Genomic DNA, 13,765 nt, shown 5'->3' with positions numbered 1-13,765 from the left:
ATTCCAATTCCAAATACATAACAAACACCAACAGCCTGACTCATGCTGAAGGAGAGCAGAGTCAGGAACTTTAATCAGAAGGTAGCCGTCCTTAGTTTACCTTTCCCAGCAAAATTAATATCATGCTATGTCAAGTGCTACATACCACATATAAATCAGGCAACAGCTTTGAAAATGGACATATTAACTGCTGCATGAGATAAAATATTTTTTCTATCGTCAACCAGCGGCATTGCTGTGAAGTACAGATATTTGTCTACATCACTTCTATCCAGGAATTTAAGAGAGAATATCATTAATTACTCACCCTGTGAGGTTCATATCATTATTCTTTTTACAAAAGAAAAAATGAAGTGCAGAGAATGAAAGGGACTTGCTCAACACAACAGAGCAAGTCAGTGTTAGAACAAACAGTGTAAGTCACCTGCCCTGATTCAGTCTTCTGCACTATCAACTACATCACACTTATTATAGAACACACAGTCTTTGGGGCAGAAACTCCTACTGGAGCTGTACAATTATTTACTTTACAGAACAACTGTTCACATTTGCATGCCCACAGAAAATAGCCTATATAATGATCAGAAAAGTGATATTAAATGTACGGTGCATTGCATATCATAGGACGTTTTTGAAGACTGCCAAATCAGTATCCCAAAAAACCTGTATAATTCTGTACCTGCAAGTGGGCCTTCAATATATTTGTAAAAGTTGTGTATTTATTAAGTTCCCTGGATACAACTGTAGTCTCTCTCCTTTCTTATTATTTTAGCCCCGACTTGGAAAAGGGAACTGTGATGCTTTACTATATAGACCGACAGGTCAGTTACTTTCACTGCTACTCTAAGTGCCTCTAGTGAAATGCTACTTAGTAACATCCTAGAGCAGTGTTTTGCAAACTTAAAACACTCGCACAACCCTTTTGGGACTTCAGCCTTATAAGTGTACCCCCTCTCCCAGTGCCATCTCAGTGCCTGATTTTTAATAATTTATTTTCTGCTGCTTACCCCTTGAAATCCTTTCGCGTATCACACTTATGGAAACACTGACCTTAGAGCAATGCTTTCTCTCTGCACATCCCACAACAAGAATACATTAAGTGGCACTATTTCCCCACCCACGCTTATGCTGGGCACCTGGATTACAGTCTTCTAACCAATACCTATCTAGTCTAACACTTCAACTACAGATATGAAATTCCAAAACCAGAAAAATCTGTGTTTACAACTTTTGAAAGAAACAACAAATGACTGCCGGAGTTAATTAATAGTTAACTGCACAAACTAACTCTGAGTAACTGCCCTTTAACTCCCTGGTGCCATGCTGTTCAGGGGAGGGGGCAAACTGTGGGCAGAGTGGGAGGTGTCTTGGGCCCTGCACACCCCTAGTAAGGTTCTGCTGGGTATAGCCCACAGGGTAGCTGGCTGGGAGATAGGCCTGACTGCCAGAGCCAGTGCTACTCCATACACAGAATGCAGCTGTCTAGGGTACCACAACATTTGGGGCAATCTGGTGCCCTACACAGCTGTGTATTTTAAGGACTCTCCTCTGACCTCAAACAAATCTCCTTTCCAAAGTCTGTAATTTAATGATTGGCTGAAACATGCAGACACACAAGGAACATACATACCTTAGGAATGAGCTATGCTACACTGTAAGATCATCAATGGCCTGTAGCACTTTAATACACAGCCCCCATTAACAGTTACAATTCTTCAGCCCTCATAGTCAATGTGTTTGATCTGCCATCCTTGCTACTTGCACTAAACATGGGACAGATGTAGCCTGAATTTTTGACAGCATCCCTGTGTCTACACATGCCCCTTCCTTTCAAAAATGGCATGTTAATGAGCGGGTTCGAAAGATGCTAATGAGGTGCTGCAATGAATATGCAGTGCCTCATTAGCATAATGGCAGCCACGGTGATTCAAAAGTGCGGCTTTTCAAATTGCATGCCACTCGCGGAGACGGGACCTTCCGAAAGGACATCCCCCCTCCCCCGGTTTTTGAAAGCCCTTCTTCCAATCACCAGATAGGAAGAAGGACTCTCGAAAACTGGGGCGGAGGGGTCCTTTCGGAAAGTCCCATCTCCATGGGCGGCACACAGTGCGAAAAGCCACACTTTCGAATCGGTGGCCGCCATTATGCTAATAAGGCACTGCATATTCATTGCAGTGCCTCATTAGCATCTTTCAAACCCACTCATTAACATGCCCCTTTTGAAAGGAAGGGGCACGTATAGACCCAGCCCATCTGAATCTGCCCTTACATCAAGTAGTTGGGGATTTCATGTTGCAACTTCCAAAACAGTTTCGATTGGGGATCATTCCAAATCAATAGGTTATCAAGGGAGAGTTGACAGTACATATACAGCTTTCTGATTTTGATGGAAGGAAGAACAAGGTTTTAAATCTAGGGATCTCACTTTGATCACCAGCATTAACACATTGGCCAAAGTGTTAAAACTGTACCTAACAGTTCACTTGATTCAGCTGCTGTTCTGAACAGAAAAACAGAAATTCTTCAGTCTAGAGACTGCTCTCCCACACTTTTCAAACCTATAAACATGCCTAACCTAATATCTTATCTCCACCCCGAAGTATAAAAACAACACAGTCCTGTCACAAGAATGAGGAGAATGGGCAAAAGCTGCGTGGGTTGATCCGATCACCGTTGTACAGACCCAAAGCCATTAAGTATAACCGACTGCTTTGTTACAAAGCCCTGCTATCCTTTCCTCCTGATTTGCACAAACTGAATAAAACAATTAAAAACAAATGAAGATTTGGCCTTTACTGATTATGAAACGGGGGAGTCTGGATACCATATTCTGTATTCAAAAAATCTTTCCACAGATACAGCAATTAGAATACAAAAGACCCTCCTAATCCATCCCACCATGGGCTGGGGGAGGCGAAAGTAACAGCGAAAGTAGGGAAACCAGTATTATACTCACTCTATCACTCTCGGCTCTGGAGCTTTGCATTCCACCTGACAGGAATCAAGAAAACCAGACAAATAAGTGCACCAATAGGCGGACGTGCCTCAGCTATACAGGGCTGAATTCCTGTCTCTGTGGTGGTTGTGTAGATACCAGAAGCTTGGAGCCTAATCCCAGCCCCACCTCCAGTAAAATAGACTTGGGATTCCAATATCCCCCTGACCCTTAGTACTGAAATATTAATCAACACACAGATATATTCTCTTGCAGTTTTGAAATGATGACAGGATCATTCTGAAACTCCCAGCAGTGGCGAGTACGTTTTTGGCATCACCTGCTAATTACAGCAAGTAAGGCTAGCTTGTGGAGAACTGGTTAACTCATATACACATGCTGGTCACCAGCTGAGACTGCAGAGTCTCTCTCCCTGATGTCACAGATTAAAAATCAGAAGCTACTCACTGGGGTAATTCCCCAGTCTCAGACAATCAGCAAAAAATAAGCAGCAAGAGTTACTAGTCTAAAGTCTCCTGCACAGCTCAGGCTGACTGTCTCACCTGAAAGCCACAAGGGGTTTAATCTTTACCACAGCAACAGAAGGGAAGGGTAGCAGGGAACAAGCAGTAACTTTGTTTTTTGTCACTGGATGCTTTCCACCATATAGTTTCACTGTGTGCCGTATACATGCTCCTGCTATCGGGGTAACAACAGGAGCATCCCAAGAAGTTTTGGTGTCCTATGCAGCTGCCTGGGGGGGAAGGAGTGAGGGTCATTCCATAGAAGGGCCACACTGTGGGCTGCAGGGGAAGGAGCAGGGCAGGAAAGCATCATGGATTGGGCCTGCCCCTGCACTCATCAGCTCCAGTGAGAAGTGGAGCGACCTCGCCACAGCCCACTCTGTTCCCCTGGCTTCCAGCTGTGTGACTCAGGGGAAAAGGGGCATAGAGGAATGGGTGCAATCATCCCCATACACTCACTAATGGTGGGAAGTGGAGTGACACAGCTGGGAGCTGGTCGGGGCTGGGTTGCTCTGCTTCCCCTCACTGCAAGCAGTGAGTATATGGGCAGGCCCCTTGCTAATTCCCTGGGCTGTGCTGTTCAAGGGTGTGGGCAGAGGAGAGGGTGTCTTGGGCTGTGCACGCCCCTAGGAAGGTCCTGCTGGGTTCAGCTGTAAGTGGGGCTGGCTAGGGGCACAGCTGCCAGAATCAGTGCCACGCCATGCACAGAATGCAGCTGATGAAGGTACCAGGGCATTTGGGGCAGTTTGGTACCAACATAGGTGTGTATTTTGATTATTGGTAGGGACAGCATTGGGAAGCAGGTATGAAGAAATGCTGGTAGTGCCCAGTACAGGTCCAAGTCCCAACCCCCCCCCGCCACGTGCCTAAAGTTATGGGAGAGAGTGTGAGTAGGGGAGGCTGTATGGGGTGCAAGCTGCAGGTTGGGACAAGAGACTGGGGTTTTCAGATATTAAAAGTAAATTGTTCTTTTACTAATCAACAGAAAGATGAGCTGAGAGGATATCCATCTACATTTTTACCTCAACTGGTTCTTTAAATACAAATTGTCTTTCGGATGGAAGCGACTCTCTTCTCATCCAGGTGTGACCAGTGCCCACAGATGCAAAATTTCTGGCTACAGAAGCCCCAGGAGCTAAGGCAAAGAAAAGAATAGGCTCAAGCAAACTAGTAAAATCAGAGAAAGTAACATCCCATTACATGGAAAACGCAATATTCCTGGAAGGTATAATGAACAAAATCACAGTTTAGTTTTCAAGGATTTCCCACAGAGGTCAAGGTTTTGAAAAAGAGCAAGGAAGGAGTCAGATGTGTCCTTAATAATCATCACTAAAGTCCTATAATCTAGGACAGGAGCATTTTTAACTAGTTTATAAACTGAAGTAAATAAAAATTGTTTCAGTCCAACCAGGTTACCTACTTCATCCAGCAACAGCCCCACATCCTCCCTAACAACCCTCTTATTGTTAACATGCCTGTAGAAATCCTTCTTGTTGCCCTTCACATTCCTTGCTAGTCGCAGTTCTAACTGTGCATTCACTTTCCTGTTTACTCCCCGGCATTCTCCAGCCATATATTTATACTCCTCCTTAGTCACCTGTCCAAGTTTCCACTTCTTACACACATCCCTTTGGAATTTAAGCTCACCAAGGATTTTCCTAGTAAGCCAAGTTGGTTGCCTACCATATTTGCTTTTTTTTAACTGCGCATGTGGATGGTTTGTTCCTGTGCCTTCCATAAGGCTTCTTTAAAATATTGCCAGTTCTCCTGAACACTCTTCTCCTTCATATCAGTTTCCCGGGGATCCCGCCCATCAGTTCTCTCAGGGAGGTGAAGTCTGGTCTTCTGAAATCAAGGGTCTGTATTTTACCGCTCACCTTTCTTCCTTTTGTCAGAATCCTGAAATGTACCATCTCATGATTGCTGCTGCCCAAGTTGCCACCCGAGAGGGAATGACCACTTTGCAGAGACTGGGGCAGTGCCACAGCCAGCATTCCTTTATAGTGCAGTCCCATGACTAAAGGAGTGGGTGGCACCAGCACCTAAAAGATGTTCTGGGCTGCCAGCAAGGCTTCCAGTGTGGACAGCACATGGGGCTGTGCGATGCTGCTTGGAGAAGGAGCCAGGGAGTGAGAGAAGGAGATGCACTCCACAGGGGCCTCAGGGGTCTGCTGTGCTGGAGCAGAAAGGTCGGCCAAAGCAGATGTCTTGGGCTTATCCCCCTCGGGTTCTGGAGATTTGCTCCCGCCTTATCTGAGTTTGTGCGGCGCCAGGAGGCTGTCAGTACCAGCAGTGCGCTGCGCACTGATGTGCTGGCATTTGGAACCAAGTGCAAGTATTGAAGCACGGGCACTGAGGCAGATTCCATTAGGAGAGCCTTGAGTAAAATGCCCCTCTCCTTTTTGGTAGGAGGCTTAAAAGACTTGCAAATACAGCACTTACCACTGATGTGTGCCTCTCTACAGCACCACCAACAGTCACTGTGGGGGTTGCTCACGGCATGACCCGACTGTAACTGCAACATGACTTGAAGCCCAGAATACGGGGCATGCCCCAACCCAAGGCTAAGTCTCTGTGGCACCTATGCTAGCCAACTGACTGACAAACAATAGTAAATACTTAGTGGGAAAAAAAACGAGTCCAGCAACAGCAAAATGTGTAATGGCCAACAATGCGATGAGCAGGCTGCAAGCACTGTCCTGGTGGCAAGAAGGAAACGTGGGTTGAGGGTCCTGGATGTGCAACATGTGGGCACCACTCCAGGGAGTACTTGAACCGGCTCCGTTATGAGTACTGCCACGGGAAACTTTTCTGGCATCGGTGCACATGGCAAGCACACATACCTATGTTACATGGACACAAGCAATCATTTGAAGAAGAATGGAGACTTTCCTTTGCTCCTAAGTCTGCAAATCTCAGTACATTTCTACAGCGATAGCAGAAAGACCCATTTTTACCCCAGGACCACTACTTTACCAAATTTCAGGGTCTTATTCAAAAGATGAAAACACTAGAGCATGTCAAATAAATGCTTGGGAAAAAATTAACACTAGCAAAATACCTCACCTGTTTTCTCTAACCCTTGTCTTAAAATGGATGAAATATTTTTCTGAAGTTTAAAAATTGAAAGTAAATAAATTGGCACAAGACAGAGGTCACGCATGGAAAGTTTCAATCTTAATGGTTACTAGGTGGTACAAGTTACGTGACAGAAAAAACCAGGCACGTTTAATGCAAAGCATTAGCCAGTCTAACCACAGGTTTTCCTATCAGCTCCATGTATAATACTAAATGTCTGTGTCATAGAAGAGCTCTAAGTCTGTGTGTACTTCATTTCCTCAAGGCAGCTCAGCTCTACTAAGCTATAATATAAATTATCAGGGAAATTATAGCTGCCTCCAATATTCCAGCTGGGTCAGCTGAATCACATAATTCATCCAGGATCATACACAAAATAAAATTAATTCACGATCAGAATTTCTCTTTAAAGCATGAGAAGAAAATAAATTGTTAAAGTTGTTTTTAAAAGACAAGAGAAAAAATATTAACATAACTGGGAACGTGTAAAGAAACACACATCTTGCCTGCATGTGAGGCTGTTCTGCTCTTCACAGGTCCGGCCCAGCCACCCTGCACTCTGGCTCTCTGCCTTTTATCTGCCATGTTTTTATAGCATCTTCCAGTGGTTTAATTCTCCCTTGTGTTTCAAACATAAGATGACATGGTTAGGCAATTTAGATTCAAGCATTAAAATACAGTAAACTTTTTCATACCCAGCAACCTGGGGTCCGGGAGGTTGCCAGATATGCAAATATGCCAGTTAACGGAGAGCAGCTGAGGGGGCACAGGCAGGGCTCAGATTAGGCAAAGCCACAGGATACCTGAATGGGGTCAGGGCAACATCACCAGGCTCAGGAAGCCGACCGGGGCGCGTGGGGAATGCTGGTATCTCTGGAAAGCCAGCTGGGGCTGGGAGAACTCCGGCAGTGACGGGGCCAAAGGAAAGTGGCACATTTGAGCTGGTTATCTGAGAATTCCGGTTGACTGAATACCAAATAAGAGAGAGTTTACTGTATCAACAGAGTTTATGGAAACATGATTCTAGTGAGATGGTGTGTTACACATTATGGCCTTCGTCACTCGCCTTACCCCGAGTGCTTAGCCCTCGCTTCTCTAGGCTGGAGAGTTCATAACTCCAGTACCTCTGGGCTTGATGCATCAGTTACAAATGTAAAAAGATTGTTTGAGCCTCAGTACCTCTTTCATTACAAATTAAGCACTGCTTAAACCTCTCCAGAAAGTTTGACCATGCAGACCTCAGCAAGTAATTCTGATCTCCTTCCTCACTATCTATTCCTTTTCTTACTCTTCTCCAGCCCTACTTTCAAAACCACAAACTCTATAGAGAGATGACCTATAGATCCTGCAACAGGGAGAACTTAATATCTGAGTATCGTTCTGTAATGTCCAGACATTCCACATCCTTTACTACACAGAGAGCAGGTCAGACCCATTTCAAACATGAATTAATGGCTTGCAACCATGCTGGAAGGGCATAACAAGTGGGGTTCCACAGGAATCAATTTTCAGACTGGCTCTGTTTAATATCTTCACCAGTGATTTTAATAACAACTTAGTACTCTTACAAAGCTTGCAGATGATACTAAAGCGGGAGTGGGCGTGAGAAAATGAAAAATGACTGCCTAGGAAGTAGTACTGAAAAAAGGGATCTACTGGTCATAGTCCATCACAAGATAAATATGTATCAGTCTGATACTGTTACAAAAAACAATTCTGGGAGTGCTGCAAGCAAGACATGAAAACGAATTCTTCTGCTGCACTCTGCGCTTACGCCTCAACTGAAGCATTGTACCCACCTCTGGGCATCACATTTCAGTAAAGATGTGGAGAAATTGCAGAAGATCCAGAGAAGAGCAAACAAACATGATTAAAGGTACAGTAAATATGTTTTATAAGGGAAGATTGAAAGAACTAAGTTTGTTTAGTCTGGAAAAAGACAGGACTGACAGGGGACATTACAACTTCTTACAAGTACCTAAAAGATTGTTACAAGGAGTAGAGAGAAAAAATATTCTCCTTGCTCTCTGAGGATATGACAAGCAGCAATGGGCTTAAACTGCAGCAAGCGAGGTTTAAACTGGACATTAGGAAAACCTCCCTGTCAGGCTGGTTAAGCACTGGAATAAATTGCTAACAGAAGTTGTGGAATCTCTGTCATTGGAGATTTTTTAAAGCAGATTAGGCCAACATCTGTCAGGAATGATCAAAATGGTGCTTGGTCGTGCCACAAGTGTAAGGGACTGGACTTGCTAACCACTTGAGGTTCCTTCCAGTTTTAGTATTTTATTCTAACTGGCCATAAATGTCTTCTTTTAGATTGGTAGATTTTGCAAACTTGTTAGCTGTATCAAAATATGCTATAAACTGAATTTATGCTTATCAGGGCTGAGCCTAATAACATGTGTGCTGCGATAGTAACTAGCGTTCCTCAGAGAGGAAAAAAAGAAACAGGAAGGAGTGAACAAACTATGTTAAATAAAAGAAACTAACAAATAATTGGGCATTCAGGTGTGCCTGCGTTTAATTGCAAAGTTAAGTTTTACTTAACTTAGCCTGGTTGCACTATAGATCTTTCAGAGCAGAGAAGCAAAGAGGGTACAGCTGTGAATATGCAGGTGTGTGGGAAAAGTTTGCATGGACTTGAGGCAGTGGAGGAGGGAGAGGAGTTACCCTGCCTGTCTACAGGTAACAAGCAGTCCCTTAGCAGCACCTTAAACGCTAACAAACCTGCAGGTGTGAGTGAAACTTGGGGGCAGGTGGTGGAAAGGCCACGCAGATGAGCACCCTAAGGGCAAAGGGGAACGTGTGTCTGTGTGTGTGTGTGTGTCTCGCTCTCCCTCTGTGCGGGTGGCAACGAAAGCGAAAAACTGGTGAAGGTGGGGGGCGTCAGCACGCCCAGGCAGCGGTGACCGGACAGTTATTAGACTGAAGATGCTGAAGGCTATTAGAAAACACTGAGGCCTGTTCATGACGGGCACCACTCTCAGCCAATAGGGGGTGCCGCTGCCGCACCCAGTACCGCCAGTGCCCCAAGTGCCGCTGGCGGGGGGAGGAGCACAGAAATGAAGGGACCCCGCCGTAGCGGCGGGAGGGAAAGGGGTGGAAGCGCGGGGGGCGGGATGCAGAGCAGCAGCGCGTGCGTGGGGTCTAACGGCCGGTTACGAATGGGTCACGCCGCCTCTGGGAGCGCAGTAAGGGGGGGGGCGGGGCCCGGTTGCCCCCATCCCACGCGTGTGCCCGGCCCCACGAGGGGGGGAACGCCTCACCCTGCTCGGAAGCTGCTGCCGCCGCGTCCTCTTCGGCCCCGGGCCCGCCCTGCCCAAAACCCGGCCTTAACTGGCGGCTCGGCCCCTCCCCCTGGGGCGCGACGCGGCTGCGCTCTACGTGCCCTGGTCCTGCCGCCGCCGCTCTTGCGGCTGAGACCTGGGCCCGGCTCCTCCGCTTCTTCTCGGAGATTGAGAAAGAAAAGCCCAGAATTGCCCCCCGCCGCGCCCCCGCCCCACGCAGCCAACGGCCCCGACCTTCCCCTGCGCCAGCCCCACGCAGCGGCAGGCGGTACGGCGCCGGGCGAGGGGCCGGCTGGCACCTTTGCCCTTTGCAGCCGCCGCGGCTGAAGTGCCAGAAGCTGCGGCCGGGAGAAGGGCGGCTCGTCACAACCGCGCTTAATGTCCCCTCTTTCCTCAGCGCAGCCCCACCTACAGCCACAGCGTGGGGGTGGGAACCTGTACTCTACCCCCCAACGCCCCTGCCCCACCCGCTGATGAGCTGACCGCTGGTAGAGGGGTCACCACCGCTGGCCAGGGCAGCTCGTGCTACTTGTGCAGCAATAACCGGGCTCCTAGGAAAAACTACTTGTTTTCAGAGGGCAGGGAGGAGCGTGATCTCATTGCCCCCTTCTGCAAAGTGCAGCGCTACTCTTGATGTTCTCCCGGAAGGGGTGGGGTTAAGGGTTAGTACAGCCACTTTTAAGTTAAGACTAGCTGTAACCTTAAACAAGTTACTAGCCTCTCACTCTGTATCCACCTTTTACGAAGAGGAACAGGATGCTGATGCTGCAGTCACTTGTAAAATGGTTTGAAGAGGTAAAGAAGGTTGAGTAAGGATTCTTCACTATGCCAGACGGGACTGTATACCTACACATAAGAGCACTGACCAGGCCCTGTTCCCAGGAGATGAAATGGGCCTGAAGAAAAACGCAACAGTTGAAAGAAAGGAATCTGTTTCATGTTGATCATGATAATACTGCTAACAGGACCACTGCTCTGTTTACAGTTTAGTGAAAGGATGGCTGCCTACCTCCACCCAGAACAGTGGGTTTGAAGAACAATTTATTCTGAGGCAACATTTTGATACTAAAAATATGGTTACATACCTGATCTACACCACCTTTCTAAAAGAAATATTACATACACCCTACTTTAGGTGCCTAGGCACCATAAATGTACAGTATTTTCCCATTGGGATACCTGTTGGGACAGCACATGTACCCTCTACTCACTCACATTGCTTGCCTAGGCACCAAAGGGATGGAGCTGCCCTAACAGATCTCAGCATGACTGTTCCTTGGGGGATGCAGGGCCACCCCACCCACCCTCCTGTGCTTCCACTCCACCTCTTCCCCCAAAGCCGTGCCCCTGCTCTACACCCATCTTGTCCCTGGTCTGCCCCCACTGCATCCCTCCCTCAAATGCCCCTTGCTGTAAGAAACACAATCCAGGAGCGTTACTGATGGGCTTGGCATGGGGCAGCAACAGGGTTGGACCACTGCACTCACCCTAGTGGCGGGAGCCATGAGAAGTGGAGTGATGCAGCAGCTTGGCCATCTCTGCTACCCATCTTCCATCTGGGTTGCTTCACTTCAGCATGATGGTGGGAAGCAGAGCAACATCCTCTAACCCACTTTGCCCTGCTCTCATAAGCATTATGCCTAGCAACTATGATGCAGAAAGGTGGGACATTGAATGCACATGCATAACACATCTTGAAGTTATACAGCAGGTATTTAACATGTCTGATTCATCACACATCTGTTCCACTTTAAAGTAACGCAAAAGCAGTTTCTGCTAGAGACAGGTGCCGAACAGCACAATCTATCGTGGTCAGGGAGATGGCATAATAAACAGAAACGTATATCAAAGACCATGCAGCAGGCCTGCAAATGTTAGAAACCACAACATGACCTGAGAAAGCTGTTGAAGCCTTTGTGGCGTGACCTAGCCCTCTGTACAGGAATGGAACATTACCCAGGTCATAACAAGCAAATACAATTAGAAATCCAGGAGATTTTCTGGAAGATAACTGTTTTAACTGCAGTACCTGAAATCTTTAGATTGGCCAAGCAAAACACTCCTTATACAATAAAAGCCAGAAATACCCAGCTTCAAGTTGCACATAACTCGCTTAACACAACTTGAAGCTGCTTCATGGCTGGTAGGCTGAAGAGTTTCCTGGGTCCAGCAAGCGGTGGGGACCTGGGAACCAAGTGGCAGCCTGGTTCCTGGCTCCCCACCACAACTTGTGCAAGAATTTAAGTTGTGGGCATTGCAGGAATGAGGTTTTATTGTATTCTAATGCCCAAGGCAAGTAGCTGCATTTCATTCTTCTGAGGATGAGACTCCAGAAAGTGAGAGTCTTATTAAGGGGATTTGGGGGGCATAAGCAAATACAAGGAATATGACAGCATACATTTTGTTAGAGTCATTTTACTGGAAGTGACTGTTTATACTTTGCATATGCGCTGCTGTAGCTGTTTCACAGACCCGAAGAAATGCCCTGTGTAAACTCAGAAGCTTGTGTCTTTTACCAGAAGAAGCTGATTAATAAAAGGTATTATCTCACCCACCTTGTGTCTCTGTTATTAGCATGTCTTTTCATCTTAGATGGGGTGCCGCTTATTCCGAATGATTCCCAGCTGACAGGAGAGCATAGATAATGGGTGTCCAACAGAATCCTTGGCATTTTTCTACCTTTAATCTGGCTTCCTTCAGGTTCTATATGACTGGTCTCATGCCAAAGAAATCTGGTTTTTGGCTCTTCAGAACAACACTCTTCAAATACTCACTTGTTCAGCAGTTTTCCTTTAAGACAGTGAACAGTCTACACAGATGAATGAAGATTAAAAAGGATGCTAAATTGTTAGGTTTACTGCAGTAAAAACTTTTTAAAGGCTACATTCTCTGAGCCCTGTTGAGCATAAGCCCCATACAGTATTGTGCTCCATACTAGTGGCTCTCATCCTTTCCAGGCAATTGTACCCCTTTCAGGAGTCTGATTTGTCTTGTGTAACCCACATTTCACTTCATTTAGCTACTTGCTTACAAAATCAGACATAAGACAAAAGTATCCCAGCACACTATTACTGGAAAATTGCCTACCTGCTCACTTTTACCATATAATTGTAAAAAATCAATTGGAATGTAAATGTTGTACTTGCCTTTCAGTGTATAGTATACAGAGCAGTATAGTCTGGGTGAAATTTAAATTAGCACTGACTTCTCTAGAGTTTATGTACCTGTTATAAAACCAGCCAATATCCAGACGAGTTGAAGAGCTGGAAGAGCTCTGGGTACCCCTGGTTCAGAACCACTGTCTACAGTAACTTCTTTCAGCTTTTCTAACCTTCTGGCTGAATCACTGATCTATGCCTCTCCCTCCATTTTCTCCTCCTCCATACTGTTCTGTCCCCTCTGGAAACTTTTAGGATCAAGTCCACTTTTACAGATTTGTATTATATTTGTTGGAAAGGGAGCTCTCTTCTCTCTACCCCTCTTTTATTTCACAAATACACAGGACCACACATTCTTTTGAAACCTTTTCAATGATGTGTGTTTTAAAATGTTGAGAAAAATCTTAACATTTCAGACTTTTCACCCACTCTTGCTCAGGAAACAGGAAAACCCTACTCTACTAGTAAGGGCTGAGACTTTTCTTTCTCACCATTAAAAAAAGCCTTCTTGCAGGCTTCCCCAAAAATTCAGCCAGGTAGAATCACCTCCACCCCTAACCTAAGGAAGGCACTCTTTTCTGCACACTGCCAAGTGTCCATAGGTCCGCAATAGCCATAAATATAGCACAGGTGAGGGCAGGTCTACACTATGGAGACAAGCTGATATAAGCTTCAAGATTTGAGTTATGTTAATAGTGTAACTCAAATCAATCTAACTTAGATCTACTTATTGTGGGGTCTACCCTGCGCTGGGATCAATGGGAGAGTGGTTGGCAGTCA

The 13,765-nt window shown here is 46.0% G+C and overlaps 1 protein-coding gene across 4 annotated transcripts in view; it reads right to left on the bottom strand.

The window, feature by feature from the left end:
- ALKBH3 (alkB homolog 3, alpha-ketoglutarate dependent dioxygenase) overlaps positions 1–9,881 on the bottom strand; it is a 41,826-nt gene extending 31,945 nt beyond the window's left edge. The window contains exons 1-4 of one of the 4 annotated variants that reach the window (XR_012646011.1): positions 9,807–9,879; positions 7,044–7,156; positions 4,482–4,594; positions 2,957–2,991 (exon numbers count right to left, since the gene is read on the bottom strand). Coding sequence is in view for 3 of the 4 variants with exons in the window: in XM_074997517.1 (XP_074853618.1) it covers positions 2,957–2,991; positions 4,482–4,594; positions 7,044–7,122 (227 nt within the window). In the remaining variant the exon portion in view is untranslated. Of the gene's footprint in view, positions 1–2,956; positions 2,992–4,481; positions 4,595–7,036; positions 7,157–7,340; positions 7,488–9,806 lie in introns of those variants that run through there. The other 3 variants (XM_074997517.1, XM_074997518.1, XM_074997519.1) reach the window with 3 other exon arrangements.
- Positions 9,882–13,765: the final 3,884 nt, after the last annotated feature.

Source organism: Carettochelys insculpta, chromosome 6 (assembly GCF_033958435.1).
Source record: "Carettochelys insculpta isolate YL-2023 chromosome 6, ASM3395843v1, whole genome shotgun sequence".
Lineage (NCBI taxonomy): Eukaryota > Metazoa > Chordata > Testudines > Carettochelyidae > Carettochelys > Carettochelys insculpta.
This window is presented reverse-complemented; position numbering and strand designations above follow the sequence as displayed.